Raw genomic sequence first — 24,227 nt, forward strand, 5'->3', positions numbered from 1 at the left:
CTCTGACATTTCCAAAAAGCTGTTCCGAGTCAGTCTGCTTTTGTTTCTGCAGGATGTGTCATAGCTGCGCCCCACGCTGATGAAACTGTTGTATTTCAGATGAGATGCAAAGTCACTTCCTACAGTCTGCCAAAACTCCATCCCCTGCAATAATCCGCGCAAATTCAACCACACATGCAGGCAAACTGACACGAATCAGAAGAAATCACCAGAAACTGATCATCGTAAAGTAACCATCGGACGCAGGCTGCATGCAGTTTGTGAGTTTGCAAACGATTGCAGATCAGATAGATATCTCAGCACTCCGACAACAGGAAACAAGAGAAAGAGCGCCACTGACACAATCGAAACCTGCATCCATGAAGGTAAAGCTGCTTTTCTTCTCTCAACTTTGTTCGCTATTTTGCTTTAATTTTGCTTTTTTTTTCATACAGCTAAAAACACAACCTGCAAATAAAATCTTCTAGGCTATGCTATGGATGACATTAAAATAGGCTACTTTTATAATCGCGACAAACATGTCCATTTTTTTCCCCCCAAAAGGTGTAGCCTATTCCAATATATTCTTTATAACAATCTTTTATATCCTATACATGACACGCTTTCTATTCACCAAAATTGTATTTTTCTAAACTAACCAGATTGGGCTCTTTACAAATGGATATGCAATTAGGACTTTCACAGGCATTAATTCACATATAATATTAAACCTTTTGCAAGTTCGAATTTAAACGAATTTGGATGGTTCCATCTGTCACTCTGTGTTTGTATCTGTTATGTTCCATGCTCTCCTTTACTGTAGTCACCTTACATCATTTTCTATATCTACATACATCTTTTATATGCACTTTATTTTTTAACACGCTCAGATATTTTATTGCACTTGGGTTTTCATGAACTTGATGCAGCATAGTCATATAATTCTTTTAATTATTCGTTTAATTTATATTATGGTTTGACTGATATTTTGCCGTATTGGCTTTCAATAAAGTTTTACTGTCAGTGAATGCCATCCACAGAAATATGTTTGTATGAAAAGGTGTTCACGCTTTAAAAAAAAAAAAAAAAGCCGGATTCATTTCTCTACAATGGTGATGGCAGATCAATCTAAATGAATGTAATTAATATATCAATTTCAATTCAACTGCATAAAAGGCTTGTCCAATATGCCATATAATAGCCTACATTTTATGAGGAAGCATAATACATTCAACTTTCCTGATAAAGAATACTGGCACAAAGAAGTGAATATCATGGACTTCAGTATAAAATGTTTTCAGTCTCAGCCGAGTCCCATCTGCGCTCTCGGAGTCTCTGCACCGTCATTGCAGCCGGGGAATGACAGTAATGGCACTACAATGTAAAATAGATGGTTGTTTTAACTCACAGTATCAAGTTCAAACAATAAATGATCATTAATTAAACATATTCTATAGCTTAACTTTATGAGTTGAAACAACACTATTCTTAACATTGGGTTTACTCACATTTTTAAGGCAGCAACTGAACTTACATTTTTAAGTAGAACCACCTTGATAATGTTTACAGTGTAGCGGCACTTACCTATATATATAGTGTCGTTGTGACATCACCACCGTACAGAAGTTCTGACGGCTCGTTTAAAGCCACCGTTTCTGATGTAGCTGTGTGTATTTCTCTTTGGGTTGAGTGCTTTAATACTTTCACAGTTTTCACCTTCACCTGCTTTAAAATAAAAAAAGACATGGAAAATATATTGTCCTGTCCTTGTGCCTGTAGCTTCGACCCCACCATGTTCCCTGGGCTGCATGTACACCTTCATTCATACAGTCGTTGATGTGAACTGAGGCGATGGAGAGCCCGTCGTCCACAGTGAGGCGGCGAGCCTGGATCAACAGCAGCCGACAGTGGCCCACTCTGGGAGAGCTGGACCCTGAGGGACCACCATGCAACCTCCCCTCTGCCTCTATAGCCGATGATGATGTCTTTTCTGACGGTGAGTCCAAACTCAGTATCTACAGCTACAGTTTACAGATGAATTGGGCTTGAGGATACCCATGATCAAGTAGTGTCACTGTAATTTCTGTCATTACATATATATATATATATATATATATATATATATATATATATAGTAAGTATGCATGTTTGTTAAAAAACTGTGAAATGGAGTGAAGAGTTGTTAATTTAATGAGAATTACTCATAAAGCTAAGTGTTGCACATGTGTGATTTCCACAGGATGCTTCACAGGAAAGATTGAGAACTGGCTCCTGGGATGTGGGTGAGTCAGCTCGCTTTACTATGTTTTTTTTTTTGTAAGATGATCTTTTTTTTTTAAGCTCAGGCTCTGAAGGACAAGGTGTCAGTCGTTGGAAACCGGTTTAACAAACAGTAAAGTAGAAAGTGGAAACTCTCTGAAGTCAGGTGTTCCAGGAAGACAGCGTGGTGAGGTTAGCCACAGTATTGTTTTCAACTTAGCCTTAGATGAGGTATTTTTACAGTTCCATTTGGAAAAAAACAAGCTTATTTTTGTTCTTTTAAACCATAATGTTAGAGTGCTCTGAATTGAGATCTGCAAATGTTGAATGACACATCCGATGTCTTTGTAGGCCATGACATGATGCTGACAACATTTCACAGCAATGTTGACTATGATAAAAAAAAAAGCAATTACTGTCAGGATATAAATGCAAACATTTCAATAAGTCCTCCAGTTTCAAGGCTGTTTCACCAATATAGCACACAACTTAAGCCCTTTGACTTTTTCAAAATTTCCCTGTGGTTTAGAGTAAGGTTATTATATAGAAGAAAATAACAGTTCCTTCTTCCTGTTATGAAACTGATTGGAGGAAGAAGTTCAGCACACACAGACATCTCATCATGTCTCTTATTTCAGTTACAGAGAAGGAAGCTGGTAGTCAGTGATGTACTACACACAGCGTGCATCTAAATGGCTCCTAACACTGAAGAATACAGTAAAAGGAGTGGCGTGATGGTGTATGTATTCTGAGAACTCAACATGAAAATGTCCAGATCGGTTTGGAGGTGTTGACACTAATGCTGTTCAGCATGTGAACATTTCTATAAGAGGAAGTTGACAAACATCAGCAGCCTGTTGAGAGCGTGCTCTGTAGCTAGGCTGCTATCTCCAGATGAGGCTATCTATGCAAACGCTATCACTTATTTGAGAGATGAAGCATGCAAAGGACACTGCATATGTGTGTGTGTAGTTATGCAATACATATTGGAATATATCTTGCAGGTCGGAGGCGTACTCAGAGAAGACTGGCCAACTGAGTGTTGGTGAGTACGAACTGAAACAAAGTCATAAATAACAATGTACCATTTACCAAACCTGTGATGCATTTAACAAATTTACTGTTGCACGTGGTAAATGCAAATCAACTCAAACACACTTTTGTCTTAAACCACACTGTTAACCACACTGTTATAAGTAAACTACTCAACAGTATATAATGTCATTAAATTAGATACACCCTGACCAGCTAGCTACAAAAGTCCAATAATATAATGTATAATAGTATAACACTCACATTCTGAATTATAGTTATTTTACTGTTGATACTTTGAGTACACTTTGATGATAATAATATATATTTGATAAGATCAAGAATGTAAAATTTAAATGAAGCTGTCGTGTAACTATAGTGGAGTATAAAGTACAATATTTCCTCTGAATTGCAGATGAGTAGCAGTATAAAGTAGCATGAAATTAATAACTAACTAACTTAACTAATACTTAAGTAAAGTAGTAGAGTAAATATACCACCAGTGACACATACAAGCAATATTTCAAAACCGGATTTTGTCCGTTCTTTTGTTGTTAATTTTAGAAAATTAAGATATGTGCCACTTCATGTGAAATTACTTAAAGCATTGACTGTGTGTCTTTTCTTCAGAGTCTGTGCTGAAAGCCAGAAACTTTGACGATGAGCTAAGTCTTGGTGCTGATGGTAAGTACACACACACAGAAAGAAAAACACAAGAAAAGTAACAAGTCAGGATTTTTTTATTTTTTTTTATTCTCTACGTTTGTTCTGTTTGTAATAGTGGTGAAGAATACGCACACTCAGAGACTGACCTATTTGGAATAAGTCAGAGAAATGTCCAGTGTTACACCGTATTACTGTATGTCTGCCAAGAGGTTAGGTTTTAAGAAGGGGAAGTGTAGAGCAGAAAGTTCCCCCTTTCAAAAGTTAATAATTCATTCAAGGATTTTTGTTTTTTTTATATGAAATGTATCCACACTTGCACATCTACACATACAGTATTTACATAACAAAATAGAAAAAATATAATTGTATTTAAGGTCAAAACATCAAATAATGTCACAATTTAAGTAGTAAGACTAATATCTTTGGACATAACAGCAGGGTAAAGAATTGCATAATGCCTTTAGTTTCGTTGCTTGGTGCCTTACGTTTAACATATGTCTTGTGGTACAAAACAAATATCCGTAACATGACACCATATGTGGATGTCAACGTATGGCAAGAGCGATCTGGGTTCAAACCCACTGGTCGGCTTGGGCCCTTCTGTGTGGCATGTTCTCTCCCTGTGTCAGTGTGGGTTTTCTCCAGGTTCTGTGGAATCCTCCTACAATCCAAAGACATACAGGTTAATTGGTGACTCTAAATGGCCCGTAGGTGTGAATGGTGATTGGTTGTCTCTGTGTGATTGATTGATATACCTTGCCTCTCGCCCAATGACAGCTGGGATAGACTTAAGCCCCCCCCCCCCCGTGACCCTGTCAAGGATAAGTGGTTACAGATAATGGTTGGATGACACCTTATGTACTTAATATGACATACATATATATTTATCTTTTAGTGACATCCTGGTACGTATTTTTCATTACTTCTGCAGCTGTATGACAGCTTCTGTCAGCATGATTAGGCACAAAGTGATCATGAGTTGTGTGCTGCGTTAGTCTAAATTAACTATTGGGCAACTCACCTAACAAACTGCAAATAAACTATGGAACCTACATTCAGATGCATTTTAACATATCCCTCTTTCATTCTGAAATGCTTTCTTTTTTGTTTCAGCTTCTTGTTTAAATGGTGGAGAGATTACACCTGAAGCTGGGTGAGTAGCAATAACAATGAAACAACAAGAAACGAGGAATGTCGTGCAATTGAATTAGTGAATATTAATTAATATGAATCCATGTTGCTTAAATGTAAATGTAAACTGTATTTTTAACTCAATTTCCTATTTTCTGCACTAGAACATATTTACTTTAGGAGAGAGATAAACTGTCACTGATGTGTTTTAGTTGGATTTACAGGCCTATGATACACTTTCGGTCCAAAATGCATCTTTAACTCTCTCTCCCTACCCCCTGCATACTGAGAGTGTTTTTATTGAAATGATTCAGAGGTGTAAATGAGGTGTTTATAACTAAAGTATGGTCCATTATATGGACACTTTTTTAGTTTTGAAAGACTTTTTGAAGACACGTGACTTTCTGAATTCACTAAATCAACACTAAAGAAACTTAAAAGAATGGACTGTTGCTATTTTTCTTCTTTTCCTCACTCTGTGATGACCATGAAGCCTCGTACACGATCCCATATCCCAACAAGGTCCCAGCAGACTCACCAGGTCAGTGGACAACTTCTTCCTTAGCCCAAGATGAACAGATCAGAACAGATCCAAAAAGTATTACAAATAATTGTTCATAGGAATCTTTCTATAGAAGAAAAGCTTTATTTTTTTACTTTTGGAAATGCAAATCAAAAACCAATTGAGGCTTTGTATTTGCTTCTCTGCTGACAAGTCTTTGTTTAGATTCTGAAGCGTAACTATAGGTTTTGCGTTGTTACTTTGATTAATACTTTAGATTATTGTATGTTTCTTATGCGTTGTATCTTGTCTTGTCCACAGTACCCCTCGTCAGAAACTATGTCTGCCGTCACTGAACTTGGGCCAGAGCATGGCCTCCAGCTGCCTCTCCTCCTCCTGCCTCTCCTCCTCATCAAGGTGAGGCTTCAACACTATTACAATGTTCATTATTCTCTCGACTGACAATGGGCTTTTTGCTCTTGAACGACATTCTTGACAAGTTGCACGTTTCCAAATCGGTTTTCCTCCTTTACATTTATCCTTTTCTGGCCTGTTTATACCTGATTAATATATATTTATATATTTATTCCCTGATAGTATTTCATCTTTATTGTTTTCATTTGTATTTATTGGTCCCATGTTTTATTATTAAATTAATTTATTCATTATTATTATTATTAATTTGTCTCAAAGGGGTTCACAAAAACCTTTTTAACATGAAATGAACTTCATCTTTCATTTTTTCTCAAATCCACACTAGTATATCGGAGGTCCTGCAGTTGTGTTCGGAGGATCCGGAGGAGACGCTGTACGAGTTGGGTTTCGGCTGCGATGAGCCGCAGGTCACTGTCCGCATCCCTTCTCGCTTCTTCACCTTCCCCTCCATGTCTCAGGGCATCAATTTCCGCCTCTTCCTGGACTCACAGCTACGGCGGATACGAGAGGAAGACCCCAGCCTCTCTCTTGCTAGTAAGACTACAGAGTCATCTTTGTCACGTGAATTGTATGATTCTGTTTGATGTGTGATAAGGTGAAATAAATCTGGGATGTAGCAAATGAGATCCATTATACATTAGGTTTCTGGTTTTAAATTGCATTTCATTCTTCCCACAGGTCGTTTCAGACAAGTGCAAGTGCTCACAGCAATGGCCAACGCTTTCTACTCCCTCTACTCTCACGTGTCCCGCACTCCTGTACAGAAACTGGCCACACCAGAGTTTACCTTCTCCTCGTCTCCCGTGGAGAGGATCGAACGCTTCAGGAGCCCTGTCCGCAGCGAGCCACGCTCTCCGGTGGAGAGGCTGAAGGACACCGTCTCCAAGATGTGTCTGTACACAGGCTCTCCTCGCGGGTCAGACTCCACCTCTCCGCAGCCCTCACCCATGAAAAGTTCCAGCCTCCCTGATGTTGTGGATATAGTCCTGGAAAAAGTCAAGACTGGGGCGACCAAGAAACTGGATTTGGGGGAATATTATAACAGGAATCCAGCTGTGGATGTTGGGCTGGTCACGGATGGTGATAAATCCTGTGACAGTGGGAAAGAGGAGCAAACACAGCAGACTGTGGTGGACACAGACATTCTTCAAAATGGAAATAAGATCTGTAATAGGGAGATGCAGGGCAGCAAACAAACCGATAATGTTGATGCCGATGAAAACTGTGTCAAACCAGACCACCTCGACACCAGGACTCACAGTGTAAGAACAACTCTAGCGTCATCGTTATCAGGAGAAACTGCGATAGAAACACGTCAGCTGGACTCGTGTTCAACTCAAAGTGAGACATGGACTGCTGATCTGAAACCAGTTGCCAAGATTACACACGATCTAATCTGCCCGCAGATAGTCGAAAGTGTACACCAGGCACCTTTCTGTTGTCAACGCACACTTTGTCCAAAAACAAACACTTTACCTCCTGTCTCCTCTGAGACAGAACGCATAGATAAATCATGTCCTGGATCACATATACAAACAGCTTTCCCTGAGCCAGATGCCAAACAGCTGGATGCAGCCAGATCACTTCCAGTCCCAGCCCCCACTGCAAGCTACACCAATTGCTGCATCACTGTGACTGGCTGGGAGGGGGACGACGTCTCTTCCTGTTCCTCAAACACACCAGATTCTGATCATACTTCTACTGTCACACCTGTCCAGACATGTGAGGAGTCATTTAACGAGGGGGAAAGCCGGTACCTGAAACCACAGACACATCAGGGCCTGGGCCACGAGTCCAATAACCTGCAACAGGTTAACTCCTTTGAGCTGGAGGAGGTACAGTAATTACAATAGTATTTTTTATTTTTTTACATGTAAAAATGTAATATTATAAAAGAAAAGTTACAACATTTTTCTAGTTGAGGTATATGTAGTATGTTACATCTGTAGCGCCATTTGGAAATAATTAATCAAGCAATGATTAGAGTGATTTTTGCTAAAAATAGGACAAACATTTTCTGGTTGACTCAACATGGCAATTGATGTAAATATTCACTCATCAATCCAGGTTAAATGATCATCATGATACTAATTACAAACGTACTTACTCTGAACGTTTAGGAAACTAACATGATGAAAGAATATGCTAAAAACCAGGACATTTCATATTAATATTGTCCAGTTTAAACTATTATCCTAGTTATTCTAGCAAAATACGCTCTTTCGTCAGTGGATGCTGTTAGGTTCTGGCTCATCATACATGGCTCTTTGGTGTGGTGTTATGGGTAATGGTCAAATAAATTAAGTGAGTTGCCTCGTGTTGTGTCAACAGTGGCAAAGCATTCACACCACAGTGCCTGTTATTGCCACTCTCAGAATGATTTTCATTGATTATCCATCATGCAGGAATAGCATGCTTGCAAAAACATGCAATCTGAACGACAGCATGATTTTGATTAGATAGATTGAAGATTATAACTGAAAACTGAACAAGTGATATTACTATATAATCACTGACATTCTATCAATAAATGGGTTTAAGTATGTACCACAAGCTTATAATATATACTTCATACCTGTTGTCTCTATAGGTGCATAGTGCAGGAGAGGAAGATTTTGGAGAATTTTCGGATTTTTCAGAAACTACAACAACAACAACCTCTCTGTTGTCCAACAAACATCAATGCAAAGGTATATTTATATGTTGTTTGTGTGATTGATTTTTATATGAACACAGGTCATGGGTACCGTCGTTACAACTGATGCTTTGGTAGACTTTGACAGTCATAATTTATAGGAACATGGCCTGTCATAATTTCAAAATAGCTGTTTCTAATACACTGATCAGAATCAGAATCAGCTTTATTGGCCAAGTATGTGTACACATACAAGGACTTTGACTCTGGTTTTAAAACAAGGACAACATAAACAATGATGACTGGCAGTTGCTGACCCCATTCACAACTAAATCGGCACAGTTCAAACGGTTCTTGTGTTTCTTCATGTGTTAAGAAAAGGGTGTTCTCAGTCAACGCTGTTACAGTTTACACGTTTGATGTTTGTAGAAATGTACAAACCAATGTGTGTGTGTGTGTGTGTGTGTGTGTGTGTGTGTGTGCGCACGCGTCAGACCTAAACCTTATTGCTAAATAAATGAATTTTGAATTTTTTATTTTGGGCTCACTGTAGGTCTCGTAATGAAATTAGACATTACGTGAACTTAATAGTTGAGACAAATATGTGTAGAATAGGATGTTATGTGTGAGCATGTGTGTATAATTGTGCATGTGTATTTGTCAGTAGGAACATACAGCACGTAGCTTTGTGTGTCTATTCAGGTCAGACAGCAGCTGCATTTATGCAGTGGTATACAGTGCATGAAGTCGTTGCCTGACTGTTTGTATCTTTACGTAGGTGAGGTGGTCCGGGGCGACAGCATGCAGTCAGACAGCAGCGGCTACGCGGACGAAGAAGTCAGCCCCTCATCCAACACACATAGCAGATGACAGAAAAACCAGAACTCCATGTAAAAAGTGTTAATAAAGTAGTGTTGTTTTTTTTCATCTGTGGACTTTTTCCTGCACTGAAGATTTGAGTTTCCAAGAAAAGGGCCTGCAGTCAAACCGGCCCAAAATATTTAAATGTAAACAATAGACCTCGCTGAACAGGCCAGACTACTGTTGTTACTGTGTGCTGTTGTCTGATGGGTACAGTGCAGTGGAAAGGAATTTACAGACAAAGTCTAAATCTTAAACAGACTTGGTCTCATGTGAAACTTTCAGAGACTGGAGAAGCTTTTTGTTCTCAATAAGAAGAGTTGCACTTGCAGACATGCAAAGCATTACGTTTCTTCCGTGTTCATACTGAATACAGAATTTTGAGAAGAAGTAATCATACGGTAAAACTGTTCCTGTACAAAGGTCTTGATGAAATACTGTGTGGACCATGTTCAAATTATAAAATGGTTATTGGAGAATATTCAAGTTATTACAACAGTTGGCAGTAAAATGTACAAAAAATGTTTTATTGGAAACAAAGTCAATTTCACATGGAGCTCACATAGTAGTTCATTGTTTCTCTAAAACTGGCCAACCTTTTCTACTACCACAACAAAGAAGTCTAACTCAAATGTCAGCATAGTTGTCAAGGGTTTCAGCAACTAAAACTCACTTAAAAAACGGCCTAAGTTCCTTATTTGAATTATCAGAAAAACAAGATGCAGATCTGCCTTTTCAGAGAATGAGGTTAACATCAAACACACCAGTGGGAGGAAATGTACAGAAACATGGTCAGCCTGCATTCTGCAAAAGACATTATCTAGTCCAAACCGTTCATTCTTTTCAATACTTGTTCCAGCTGAGTGCAAGGCAGTATATTAAGGGGGGTGGTAACGAATCCTTACACCAAGACACAGCAAGTGCTTGGAGAAAATAATCTGGAAAATCACCATCATCAATTTTCAGATATCATGACAGGAATCAAAGTCACATTGACAGAAAAAAAATCACAGGGGTTTAAATCATAAATTAAACCGTATTGGTTATAATGAGCACAAAAACATTGAAACTCCAAATAATAGGTTTGTTTGGTCTATGATAATGAAAGTGAAAAGTAACGAGAACAATGCTTTATCAGAGACTCACAATGGTTTTTTTCTTCCTCCTTCCCTCTTACCGTTAACTCATCTGTCTTACACTGAAAGGGAATCACTCCTCATGCAAAAAGTGTGCTAAAAAATGTCAAATTGTAAAGCTGTGATAATTACACTTTACAATGTTGTTGGCACATTCAGGAGTAAATTGGACCAATGAGATTTTAAATATAATTGTAATGTTGTAGAGTATTTTTTTAATTATCCTCACAATCGAAACACACAATGAGTAGTATTTCTGTTGCTGCTATGAAAGCGATCAACATAAGCCAAACTCAAGCAAAAAAAGTCTATAAAAGGTGCAAAATTGCACACATTACAAGGACAATTCATCATTTTCAGTCATCTGAGTCTACAGATCCTTCTCACCATTTCTACTTTGTGAACGCCAAAGAGTAACATGATTAGAAAGGTTTAATTTCCATGACTTGAACCCTATTTGAGTTCATAATGTTAAACAGATATTTAAGGACCAACATTAACATCACAGAGACAAACAGTTTGAGTTTTTAAGGTTCAAATTTTATAAACAACAAAAGCTGCATTTTGCTCATCTGAAAACAGGGCAGTCTTTAAAATAATTATCTTCTGATATCTTTTCAGCAGAGTCCTTTTCTCTCCATGTTTCGGCACATGGGTGGAATTCTTTTCTTTCGTCCAACCATCAATGATCGGGATTAAACGAAGCACCAGTAATTAGCGATTCCATGGCCCAATTTCTACAAACCCCTTTGATTGTTTGCACATTTTTTTGCATCAGAATTTGTCTGCAGTTATTTGGGAACTTACTGCAAAAGCACCATTTATGAAATCAGATAAAGACTTTTAAAACTAATTTTTAGGGAAATACAGTGCTGCGTATTAATGCCGAGCAACGCAAACTGAAAATACATTTTTAAATCATTTGTGACAAATATACAAAATGTCAAGCAGAAGAGGAAATGAGTTTTTGGGCAACTAAACTTCATTGGCAACAATAAGAAATCCATACGACAATCCGGGGGTTATTTTGGGGGCAGAAAAAGTCTCTATTTCCACATTTGAGGTAATTCACGTTATTTGAAATCATCACAAAAGTGCCTTTGTTATCCAAAGAGGAAATTTATCCTGGCATTGTGTGGCTACAGGTTCCAGTCTGTGAGAAGGAAGATGATATCACTTTCCTCCAGCCATGATTTTGAGGTACTGCAGTGCATTGTGGGCTGCATTGGCTCGAGCGGCATCTATGCTTGGAGCAAAGCCATGGCACACTGTGATTGGCTGAGTGGACAGTTCCACTAGACACTGGCACAGGCCACTCAGACTGCGCTCCTCTGAAACAAGAAAGAACAAGAATGTTATGTCTCTTTTTAACGTTGATTTTGTTTTGTTTGCTTCAACAGCAGAATATAGCAAGATTTGACTATGAAACAGATAATTCCGCCATCATTGCTGCTTTGGAAGTGTTTCTGGAAGTTAAGACACCATTCTCGATGTAGATTACGTGTCTCACATTCCACCTCAGTTAGCCTGAAAAGAGCACTACGGTGTATTTTAGTGGCATTTAACTGACAGATATTATTTCCATTATAAAACTGGTTGGTGATTTGACAGTTTTGACCCTTTTTCATACTTTCACTTACAATAAATGTGTCAGTGACTACATGTATATGCATAACATATCCCAGATACCAGCCATACATTCAGTTAAGGTCTTAAGCCGGCTACACACTGGATGCGTGGCGGCTGCGTGCCGTTTTCTATATCTTTGCACACCAGAAACGTGTCTGATGCGGCGCTGCTGCTGCTAGCCTTGTCTGTACACATGGATGTTTCCCATTGATAAAATGCACTCAAGCAGTAGTATACATCATGTTAAACATAAATATATACGGATTTGATTACAGCAAAGACAACGTCGGCAGTATTGACGGCAAAATAGCCTACGGAATATTTTGTTCTGTATTGACAGGTGCAATATTTGAAAATCGATAATTATTATTATTATTTTTTTTATTACATTTATATCTGCATGTATGTCAAAACCTAGAGACTTTCCTAGAGATGTATTTGTGTCAAAATGACAATATTTTGAATGGAAACGCTTCCAACACGCTTGCGTGTCTCGTGAAAAATAGGCGTCGGTTCTATTTCTAGCATGCATGCGTTGAGACGTGCGTGTCACGCAGGCAGTGTGCAAGCTCTAACCTGTTAACATGGGAGCCGAAATAAAAACGGACACGCCACGCAGCTGACACGCTCACGCCACGCAGCCAGTGTGTAGCCGGCCTTATTGTTTTAATGTTTGAACATTTCTCTGCAGAAGATAAAATAATGACAGTTACCCATAACAGGTTTTAATACAACTAAATGTTTGACATTACTATTTAATAAAATTAGAATTTATCTATGTTCACTGGACAAATTATATGAAGACAGGTGTGTTCATCTTCCATCACTGACCATCATTGATTGATGTCATGTTCTGTCATGTTCTTATCTCCACGTAGCTATGGCCCCAGCTAATGGAGCTCCCAATAACTCTAAACAAATCAAATCAAATCAAATCTGTTCTCTTAGTATTCTGGTCCATCTGTGAAATTCTGTCCACAGATAGGATGGTTCGCCATTGGACTACATCCTCTATATCTGATGACACATGATAAGAGTTATCACACAGCATGCCATTTATTTTGTTTTGTGTTTCAGTGTAAGCTCAACTAATTCATTATATTTACATGCTCCTAGCTACAATGCAGCTATTTATGCATGTATACACGTAGCCGGCGATGTTCATAGACTCCACATTTCATTTTTAACCTTTCAGTGTTAAACTCCTCTTAAGCCTCCACTGTAGTCCTAATGTGGTGCTCGGCACAAGGGAATGTAATTGTAATTTATTCTACAGCTACTGTTTGTGAACTTACCTAGATCCAGGTAACTGACGTCAAAGCGCTGCTCCACAGATAGGTCACTGAGCAAAGAGCAGAAGTTGGAGCCAGTGGGCATGCCCAGAGGGTGGCTGCGGAGCTGGAGGATCTTCTCTCCAGCAGAGTTACGCAGAGAGTCCCACGTGCAGCTGAAGCCTTTACTTTTGCCCGTTTCAGCTCTGATCCCCATGTGCTGTGTGTGCAGTAGAAGTGAAGTTCATAGCAGTTACAGTTTTTTGTTGATGGCTAAACAACAGTGGGCACAAGTGGAGCCACATGTGCAAAACTCTAACTACAGTCTGCACAGCAGCAGTTCATGTGGACCAAACGTCTACGTCAAAAGTCTACACACTTATCCCATGGCTTTAACAACAACCTGCAAGACACTGAATTTACAGCACTTTGTTCACACTGCTGTCAATAATGTATATATATATATATATATAGGGAAAGTTCAGAAAGCCTTTTTTTGTAAATAAAGAAACACCAAATAAGAATGAAGCAGTTATTCACTGTACCGTTCGAGAGAAACAGTGAACAGGTAAAAGAGCAAAGATACCCATATGTCCAGGTAAGATGTCTGAGGTTACATACACAGCTATTAAAAAAAAGAAGAGAAAAACACTACCTTTACTATAGTAAAACTGCACACTTACTGTTTTTCAGAAAGTAATGGAGGTGGAAGCCATGAAAACATGCATCTGTCATTTCTCGCCTCAAACAGGGCTGTGTACACTCGCTGCCCGTCCCTTGTATTTTGTTTCTGACAATCTGCTGTCTGTTGTGTATGCATTTATGTGTAAATGTTTTTGTTCTTGGGGTCTGAAGACAGCTGGGAATGGAATTGCCCTTTTTGGATAAATAAAGTAGATTGAATTGAATTTGAAAAACTGACAACACTATTTGTAATTTGTATTTAGAGATGATCCAGGTGCATGGCAAGAAAGGACATCCAATGTGTTGATGAAAACATGTGGCCTACTGCTGGAGAGAGGCAGGATTAACCTTTAGTTTGTAACTTTTGTTCTAGTTATTATGTAAATGAATACAGACAAAATAAAATATATATATATACACTGAAGCAAACTGCTGATTTTCATTCCTTCTTTGTTTACCTTAAAAACTGGTATGTTATAAAAATCTAAAAAATTCATGTGAAAGAATTTCACTCTCCTATAAAGAAAATATTGATTAGTGTGAAGTCACTCAAATTATTGAAACTGTAAAGATGAAAAGTTTCTTATATGTATTGGTGTTTGATGCTAGTGTTTTTACTCTCAGTGTGTTCTGAGTGACAGTGTGTGTTGTCTCGATGAAGATTGTTCAAAGTGTTTGGCTGCACTGAGCCTGTTTTGAGATGTGTGGTAGAGTTGTGTTGCTTGGAATGAGTTTTGCAGGTGATGTGAACTGTTTAGCTCAGCTGACTGTTGGTAATACAGACTGTAGTTAGAGTTTTGCACATGTGGCTTCAGTTGTGACCACTGTCGTTTAGCAATCGAAAAAAACCCTGTAATAAACAGTATCATCTGCCAGCAATATTTATGAATAAGAAAAAGGGGTGATGGGGTGACTTATGACTTATAGTATTCTGCATAACATCCGAAGGACAAAAAACTGGAAATGGCAGACATTATTAAGCACTATGTAATGCAAATACAATATTTGCATAATATGGAGTGTTGTGCATCCTTTTCTGTAATGTGCCAAATAATTTAACATGCAGGATTTTTGTCAACTGGTGCACAAAGAAAGGTAATTTCCGTGTGTTTCTCACCATGTTGAATGTGTCTTCTTCCACGTCAGCCTCGTTGCTGGTCCTCAGGTCGACTGGGACGTCGTGTATACGCGATAACATCTTAGCTGCTGCATTTCTCTTGGCTAGCTTCTTGGAGGTTCCACTTCCTGGAGATAAACAAGTGATAGAGTAATGTGGCACAAGTCTTGACCACTGATTGATGATGAGACTGACTTACTGATGTTCATTCAGTAAGACTTTGATAAGCATAAGCAACCGAAGAGTTTACTTGATATCTGCTCTAATTGAGCTAGCCTTATCTATGTCTTCCTGTTAAGATTTCCATTTATTAGAGGCAACTTTTAGCTGTGCCAGAGACCGGTCAATGTTCTTGTAATTTGTGTTGTGGTCAAAACAAAACAGACAAAACCACACAGAACAATCACCAAGAATGTAACAATGTGCATTTTACCGATTTCCACAAATCTCTCGACTCTGCAGGTCATGGTGAATTCCTTGCGGTGTGCTGGACCAGACTCCTGGGTGACTGTGTACTCTGGCAAACGCCATCCTTTCTGCACCACCAATTCCTGGCAGAGATGATCCCAGACGAGTACAAAAACAAAAGGCATGCAACTATGAAGTATGCAAATGTTCATAACACAAAACTGGAAAGTCAGTCAAACAGCAAAAATAACTACTTAAACTACAGGCGTTATCTTTGTATATTCACCTGCAGAGCTCCTACGGGGTTACATTCAGACTGCTGAGAACTGCCTGAGGTCTTCATCTCTGACTGGGAGCTGTGCAGAAAATGGAGGAAACCACACAGACCTCTATCTCAAACTTGTTCAATGCTTAAATGTACAGAGAGTACTGAGATGTTTCCACAAATCTTGTTTTCCCAGCGTAGCTGTCTATGTATCATTTTAGCTTTAGAGAAAATGTAAAGAAATGAAAAAACTAAATAAGAAACTGACCTGTCGCCATCAGTAGACACATCAACCCCAATAAACCCGTCTACTCCTACACCAACACCGGCGGGACCTCCAAGACCTCCCTTGAGCATCTTCAGAGCAGCCTCGGCTGCTTTGTGCTTGGCTGCCTTCTTGCTGGGCCCTTGGCCGGTGCAGCTGATCTCTCCGACGGAGACGCGGAATGTGAAGTTGGGCTGGTGGGCCTGTCCCTCGGCCTTCAGCAGGTCATACACTGGGGTCTTGCCTATCCGCGTTCCATACTCCTGCAGCAGACTGATGGGCGTCTTTCCGGGATTCACAGCCAGCATTTGCTCAATACTAAATAAAAGAAGGACCAGCATGAGGACTGTTGAGCAACTGTTGATTGACTTTAGAAAACTGTGTCATTAATACCTCTCAGAAAAACATTTTATAGCATGATTGTTTAATTCAGAAACAACAATTCATTTTCAAAATGAATTAACGGTGCAGTCTATCCAGAAACACCATACAGCTTACTCAAATCTAGAAAACTCACTGTGGAAGTAACCATAAACAAAAATCCCCTTCAGCTCCTTATAATCCCAGCAGCTCAACTCAAAAACTTAAGCAAATGAAATCAAAAACATCAGCATGTCTACATATCATGAGGACTAATTTTAGATGAGGTCGTACTTATTATAACTTTGCAAGCATGAGTATTTAATTTAAGCAAAAAGCTTAAGTTTAAAAGGAAAATATGGAAAAACTTGCCATGTTAACACCTTAAAATGCACTGCAAGAGGATGCAATGGTACAAGTATGTGCAGCTACTGTAGCTGAATGCCATGCAGTGTAATACAACAGTTATGTAATAAACACTATCTTCATGGGGGTTATAATGTTCAGTTCAGTTTTTGTCAGGTGTTGATTTAACTATATATGGTCATTTTGAAGGCTGTAATTTGTGGTGATTTTGAATTGTATTGTGGACATGAGTTTCTATTACTTTAACAATAAGGGTAGGCTTAATAACAAGCACTTCTCTGCTTTGTCATGTGTCATGCATGTCTTTATAAAAGTTAAATCAATGACAGTATACTCAGGTTGGCAACAAGATCTCTTATTTTGAAGCTAGCGGAGTAAAGTTTATATTAATGAAATGTCGGTGTGTTAGCCAGAAGTAAAACCAGTAGCTTTGTTGTAGCAGGCACTTCGATAATCTATTAATAAAATAGCCACTGCTGCTAGCCACGATGCTATGCTAGTTTAGCTTCTATGCAGCGTCACACCTGGAGCACCCGGAGTTTCTCTTCCAGCTGTCCGATGCTGTCTCGTCGTTCATTCCCTATTTCACGCAGACAGAGCCGATCGCTATTGGATGGTTAATCCCCCCACCAAAACAGACACTTGCATTCATTAGACGATATTTTCCCAGACAGATGCTGAGGCAACGATATGTTAAGAGCAGACGAAGACCCCTCCGCTCCAACAGAATGCAGCGGGGTCCTGTTGGAGCACAGATATGACGTATGACGGAGTCCCGCGAAACTCGAATTCTCATTGGTCAGTGGACGCTTTTGAGGTAGTTCGTTTTGAACACCGGAAAACACCGTTTTTGCTCGCATGTAGTGGCGAGTTTTAAATGGAAAGTGTGCGAAGCTAGGATACAAATATACACATATCGGTTTCATCACAACAGAAACAGGTGAATGGTCACTTACGCTAAACAGACTGGAGAATTTAGTTTGCAGTGGTGGAAAAAAATCCATCACAACTAGAAGTCGCCCATTTAAAATGGTGCATAACTAACGTAGCTAACGTTAAAGCTATAATATTTTTTATTTATTTTTTTTTTTTTTTACAGTAGCTATATGAACGTATTAACGTAGCTAACGTAAGACAGTACCAAAAGAAAACTTATGTTGGTAAATGATAACCCTTCACAGTTGTATGATATTAACGTCAGTGCAGGAACTGCTGAGTTTAAAACAAAACAAACATGATTTATGAGTGTAACGTTATTTTTTGCAGCTAGTTAGCCCCCAAGCTAGCTGAAATCTTCAAACTGCAGCTGTCAAGAAAACTGCACTGGATGAAAAAGTACCAGAAAATGGAAGTTGTCAAGTAAGTGCCAGTACCAACTGTACCTGAGTAAACGTTAGTTGTTTCTGCCTTGTTTTGTTCTGCGTGTGAGGAACTCATTATCCTATCATTTATAAATGTTTTCTGCGTATGTAGCTGGACTGGACGGTACTCTTAACTACCGCAATGACAGAGCATTTGTTTGGCTCGACAGGTTTGCATTCTGGCTCTCAGTGCAATAATTGTTTTGACCAAAAGGAACCAGAAGAGGGCGACAGTCAGTCACTGTTCTGCCAATCTGACAAGTCTCTCGGTCGGTGCTTTGTTAGTACCTTGGGGCCTTTTAGGTTGCCTGGCACCTGTCTTCTCCACTATGGACCAACACGGAAACACAGGAAATGTCACTAGTTTGGTAGACTGACCATCCTAAAGCTAAAAAAAAAAACAACAACCGGGAAAATATAATCATCTCTATAATAACAGCAAACTCAATGTATACAGCACCTTTCAAAAGAAAGGTACAAAGGGTTTTACATGGGAAACAAAATCAAGATTATTAAAAAAAATTAAATAAAATCAGGCAATCAAAAGTGCAAAAAAAATCAAATGGAAAGCTCCAGGTTTAATTAAAAGTAAGCTACAAGTCAATGTGGTGCAACACAGTGTAAAAACAAAACACAACACAATGAAATAAGTAAGAATTTGTTGAAGATACAATAGGCCTACATGGCATGACTAAACATTACCTTTTAGTGGGTGTGTGGAGGGTAGAGCTGCAAAGATGAATCGATCAGTTGTCAACTATCAAATTAATCGCAAACTATTATGATAATCGATCGGTTTGAGTAATATTTTATGAAAAAAAAGTCAACTCTAATCTTGGAGGAGTTTCTTTGCTTAGTTTGGATCCCTTTGCTTTGGTGAATACCCAGAGGAGTTGTGCAGACCCTTAAAATCCTTTGGACCCACAAGTTTAGAAGCTTCTGGCCAACCGATATAGCAGCACTTCCATAAAATATGTCAGTACATTTTCCACCTTTCCATCACTTCCTTTATTTCTGTGCCTCGACAATTAATCCCATGATGGTTTGCTCGTAAACCCCTGCTGGCCACCATTGAAGTATAGCTTAGATTCTGATGGCTTCATTCACTGGCATCAGTGTGTAAGTGTGGATAAGCACATTTTGCCAAGTGCAACACAAAGTGAACTGGCCATGACGATGAGTAAAGTTGTCTCCCGTTTGAACTCCCAAACCTACAATCAAAACACCATGATTTATCTGTGACCAGCGTATACCCCTCCTACTCATTTTTCATAATTTCAGCGTTAATTTGCCTGTTCGCTGGGCCTTCATTTGTCAGTTAAAAGTCCAAATTCATTGTGATAACGTAAGTGTTTTTATTGAACTTGTGGTTGAATAACTGACTGAATGAGATCAGAAATGAATACCGTCTTAGCAGATACAGTACATCCAAAATGTATGCACACATTGACACAAACATCCACAAAAACACTTTCCTTTTCCCTGTCTTGGCATGGTGAATTAGTATGTGTGGTTCCCATGCTTGCCAAAATCATCCGTAGATATCTTCAAGCATGGAGCTGTATGAATGCTCTTTTTCCCTCCTTCCACAATATGATGTGTTTCCTTTTTTGTGTGTGTTTTGATCCCTCTCTTGTGGCCAAGCTGTGCCGTGGTGAGGCGCGGGTTCGAGTGGCGCTCCTGTTATTTTTGGCAGCAGCAGTGGTTGGTGGCTGTTGAGGAGAGAGGAGACAGAAGGGGGATAGCATGAAGCCCAAAAACCAAGGCTGTTTAAAGGATTTCTGTCTGAAGGAATTGCTTTGCAATGATCAGAGCCTCATTATGGATGTGTGTGCACCCATGCGTGAATACACACACACAGAAAAAGACTGGCATGCACATTCATTCATTTAGCACTCCACTAACACCTCATACATGTATGTTCCCATTCACAGACAACACACTCAGGGTTGCTAAATTGCTTAGCATGTGAAATGCTTTTTTAAAAAAAAATAGAATTAACACCATCCATGTATGATGGAGCCAACATTTAAATGTCTGGCCTTATTTACTTTTCACAGTTAGTGTTCCTGTCACAAACAGGGTGAGTGAACTATTTCTTGTTTGTCAAACACTTTGCTAATGCTCTCTCTCCTCTGTGGGAGTCAGTCTGAGACATGCCGCCTGCTCAGGCAACATGCAGTGTCAGGCATTCACGCTCCTCCCTCTACACTTCTGAAAACACCATTTGAAAAAGATTTTCTCTAACTCTATTCTTGGCCACAGATCAAGAGAACGTTATTACTCTACTTTATTTATATAAATATAAATATATATATATATATATATATATATATATATATATATATATATATATATATATATATATATATATATATATTGTGGTGGGAATGTGTGTGAACGTATGCGTGTGTGTGTGTGTGTGTGTGTGTGTGTGAGAGGGTGAGTGATATGTAATTGTGTATGTATGTATGTTAACCCACAAAGATATTTCAATTTCTTCAGAATATTAAATAAACATGCAGCAGCAGCAGCAGCTTCAGTGAAGCGCTGACTGCCAGTGGGTTTTGGGTTGGATGGGTGGCGGTGCTGGTGGTGAAGGGGGAGAGGGGGTTTGTGGCCATGGCTCTGGGGGGGTGAGGCAGCTCATGGTCAGGGCCCCCGCCGGACACACTGGCGCCTCGCGCTGGAGGACTTCTGAACCACCACACTCCTCCACCAAAACCCTGCCAACCCTGGCTCCCTGCTTCTGCTTCCAACCCAAATCACTCAGTTCTCTTTCTGCATTTTGACTCTCTCTCTTGCTCTCTCTCTCTCTCTCTCTCTGTCTGTCTGTCTGTCTGTCTGTCTCTCCTCTCTCCTCCCTCCTCCCTTCCTCCTCCCTGACTCTTTTTCCTTCTTCAGTTGGTCCAGATCCAGATTAATTAGCCGTTTGGCCGCCGGTCTATCTGATTGTCTTTTCTCTACCTTTTCACCTGAGCATTTTGTGTTTTTGCAAATCTACCACTCCTTTTCTGCACTGTCTCTCTTAAATCCCTTCACTTAAAATGTTCCAAGGAAGTATTTAGTGGCTTGAAAAAAGCAAACAAGAATGGTTTGGGCTGTATATCACTCAGAATACCATCATACCATCAAGATAGTAAGCATTTTCAAAAGGAAAGAACAGTTTATGGGTGCTATAGATATTTGTAAGGGCATTAGGTTATAATTGGCCATCAAGTGTTTTTACAACCAAGAGATATAGGGCTATTCCTCTTGTCAATCAAAAAAAAAAACTTTCATTATGGTCAAAATTAAGTGAACCATGCCAGTTTTACTGCATGTGCTCTCACCATAGATATCCTTAAAGTACCTTAAATCTTTTAGAAATTAATCATTTTGTCACAATTACTACTATCATATTAATGTATGATGAGAAATACTTGTGATCACTGCACCTACTGCTGTGTATAATTGAATTATGGATGTCAAACATCTTAAGTAGAGTGGATATGTCTTTTCGTGTCACACATGCAATTTTCTTAACTTAATTTTCCCCTGGAAGCAATTTGTCATCCGGAGGCCATTAAATGGGAAGCATATTATCTTTTTAAAGGGGCACAGAGTCACCCACAACCCTCCCACAGTTCCTATAAACAAAATGGCCTCATTTAGTGCCGCATTTGGAGCATCGGGCAGTGAGGGAGGACTCCTTTTAAACTTTAAAGGCGGTTCTGGGCTAGAAAGGGCCGTGACATTGTATGATTAGAGTTGGAAATATGAAAAGCACTCCAAGTTTGATGATGCAAGCCACACAGACTGCTGTTTGTTCTGTCAAAAGTGAGAGGGTGGTCTAACCTCCATCACCAGTGTAATAATGACTCGGCGAGGAGAGATAGGAAGCAATGCTGAAAGATACAAGATTGTTGCATCATCTGGACTCAAAATCATACCGAGTTTACTGCATACAAGAAGAAAAGCATTTAATCATTGAGGCGCATCTATTGTACTTTTCTGTAACATGGTTGCTGTTAGCCCACCAAGGCAAATTCCTTACTTGGCAATACACCCTTTTCTGATTCTGGTTTCTTTAATGTAAATGATGGCTAAAAGTGATATGCAAAGTAGACAAAGTACATATGTATGATAGCCTGACCTTTTTACCTTTTAACCTCTCTTATCTGTTGTGTTTTCCTCTTCCACCCATTTTTAGCCTGACCTCTCCTTCACTTCAGGTCATGTTATGGTTCATTCAGGTCAGTTGACCTTTCCCCTTAACAAAAAAAGCCTTATCTTGTTTTTACTTATGGACTGACTGCTGAGCCTCTGGGCGTGCTGACATTCTTTTCCCTTTCTCCCCCCGCTCTGCCACAGAGACACAGTCACACCTGCAAACACCTGTGCTTTTGTCCTGCCTCCCACAACCCCCCCCCCCCCCAGCCCTACACTCCCTGTGCCTTTGGCCGTGTCAGAGCACAGTCCCATTGTTTTACTTGACTATTCAGTTAGGACCAGATAATAACAGGAAATGGAGATTCATTAGCATTTTCTTAAACACATCATGATGAGTTTTTCTCTCATTTGGAACAGCTGGAATCACAGAAAGTCCCTGGAGTAATTCATTAAGTTTATGTAACTCATCAAGTCTTATGGCTAAACTAAACATTGCTTTAGTAAATGTTTTAAAATTGCTCCTTCTTGTTAGTTAGGTCGGAAATGGGCTGTGTGATGGCTTTAACTGGTGTGTCTGGAACAACCTTTTTAGTCCAACGAGTCCGTGTATTGCAGTGATTTGTTTCTGTAAATGGAGTACAGGGGCACGAGTGGGCAAACCATATGGAACATATTGTCCAGCTTCTTCTTTTGACCCTATGTGTCACTGACTGCATGTATGTTTTTCTTTTTATGACCTTATTTGAAGCAACACTTAATGTTTCCTGGCTTTCTAAATAAAAGAAGTAAAAATAAAGTTAAGGCTAGAGTATGCCACCACCATTGCTGAGGGAGTGTATTTTAAAAAGGCAGAAAATACCAGTAGCAGCAGAGGTTTTTAAAGCCACTGACCGTCTTCTTAACCCCCCACCCTCACTCGCTGGCCTGACACACCCTACCCATACCCTATTCCCCCCCTTTTGCCTTTTATGTTGTGGACTCGACCATGCGCCCACTTCAGACCACCATAAACATGTCGGTCTCTGATGACAGAGTCGGCCCCGGGACGTTTTATATAAATTGACCTCAACTACAGCTCATTAGAAGCCCTAAATTGGAACCATGCAGCCTAGGAAGTGTAAATGTTACAACAGGAGAGTCAGTAGCTTCAGGGGGGTTCCAGCTGTACAAATCTTCATAACTGTGATGAAACTCTTCACTTTTATATTTAAAAAAAATAGATATTTAATACATATTTCTGAAATTGTTTTACATGCTATTTTAACCATCACCCGTTAACCACTTTAGTTAATAATATATTATAAAGATTCACTCTTTGAATAATTATTTGTCTGGCACTATAATAGTACACAACACATTTAGTTTTTCCTGATGCTATCGCTCTTTTAATGCAAAGTGGGCAGCCCACCCACCTCAAGTATTTGTATTAGTCTGCAATATAACCTGAATGACCTGACTGGACAGAAAGACCCACCAAGTTCCACTTTAACTTTTCAACTTTAATGTCATCTACAGTGGCAGCACGGTCTCAAATTGGAGATTTTTGACAAACCATACTTGATGGTCAGCTCAGCTTCTCCTCTGCATTCTTATCTCCACATCACGTCTTTCGTCCTGCATCCTGCCTTAATTGGGGTCCTTTGTTTGACCGCCTCCCTCAATAAACAATACAACCACAGCTCCTCTGTCCTAATCCCCTCTTCTCCACTGTCC

General features: G+C 39.4%; 2 protein-coding genes and 1 long non-coding RNA gene across 4 annotated transcripts in view; 2 read left to right on the forward strand and 1 right to left on the reverse strand.

The window, feature by feature from the left end:
- Positions 1-10,500, forward strand: tespa1 (thymocyte expressed, positive selection associated 1). Its single transcript, XM_031301700.2, has 12 exons — positions 1-365; positions 1,759-1,975; positions 2,219-2,261; positions 3,243-3,283; positions 3,901-3,954; positions 5,050-5,089; positions 5,561-5,608; positions 5,891-5,986; positions 6,330-6,538; positions 6,683-7,839; positions 8,595-8,694; positions 9,418-10,500. Exons 2-12 carry the CDS (start codon positions 1,831-1,833, stop codon positions 9,507-9,509), a joined length of 2,025 nt encoding a protein of 674 aa, XP_031157560.1. The 5' UTR covers positions 1-365; positions 1,759-1,830; the 3' UTR covers positions 9,510-10,500.
- On the reverse strand, positions 10,009-18,577 carry tarbp2 (TAR (HIV) RNA binding protein 2). Of its 2 annotated transcripts, none has more exons than XM_031301709.2 (7): positions 18,384-18,577; positions 16,279-16,593; positions 16,032-16,101; positions 15,771-15,888; positions 15,338-15,465; positions 13,561-13,756; positions 10,009-11,967 (listed from the first exon to the last, which is right to left on the reverse strand). In XM_031301709.2, the coding sequence occupies exons 2-7, from the start codon at positions 16,581-16,583 to the stop codon at positions 11,810-11,812; spliced, it is 975 nt and encodes a 324-aa protein (XP_031157569.1). In that variant the 5' UTR covers positions 16,584-16,593; positions 18,384-18,577; the 3' UTR covers positions 10,009-11,809. The 2 variants fall into 2 exon arrangements, with proteins under 2 accessions (XP_031157569.1, XP_031157568.1); XM_031301708.2 differs by lacking the exon at positions 18,384-18,577 and adding an exon at positions 17,526-17,768.
- LOC116051363 overlaps positions 17,838-24,227 on the forward strand; it is an 11,978-nt gene continuing 5,588 nt past the window's right edge. The window contains exons 1-2 of the long non-coding RNA XR_004105334.2: positions 17,838-17,941; positions 18,268-18,360. This is a non-coding gene — a long non-coding RNA (uncharacterized LOC116051363). The remainder of the gene's footprint in view (positions 17,942-18,267; positions 18,361-24,227) is intronic.

This window comes from Sander lucioperca, chromosome 6 (genome assembly GCF_008315115.2).
Source record: "Sander lucioperca isolate FBNREF2018 chromosome 6, SLUC_FBN_1.2, whole genome shotgun sequence".
NCBI lineage: Eukaryota > Metazoa > Chordata > Actinopteri > Perciformes > Percidae > Sander > Sander lucioperca.

Bases quoted from the DNA above. Each gene is read 5' to 3' on its own strand.
- tespa1 (XM_031301700.2), top strand. From the start codon at position 1,831: ATGGAGAGCCCGTCGTCCACAGTGAGGCGGCGAGCCTGGATCAACAGC. The intron at 1,976-2,218 runs GTGAGTCCAAAC...TGATTTCCACAG, and splicing joins TGATGATGTCTTTTCTGACG to GATGCTTCACAGGAAAGATT. The intron at 3,955-5,049 runs GTAAGTACACAC...TTTTTGTTTCAG, and splicing joins GCTAAGTCTTGGTGCTGATG to CTTCTTGTTTAAATGGTGGA.
- tarbp2 (XM_031301708.2), bottom strand. From the start codon at position 17,578: ATGAACGACGAGACAGCATCGGACAGCTGGAAGAGAAACTCCGGGTGC. The intron at 15,466-15,770 runs GTAAAATGCACA...GTTTATCTCCAG, and splicing joins CGAGAGATTTGTGGAAATCG to GAAGTGGAACCTCCAAGAAG. The intron at 13,757-15,337 runs GTGAGAAACACA...CTGCACACACAG, and splicing joins AAGAAGACACATTCAACATG to CACATGGGGATCAGAGCTGA.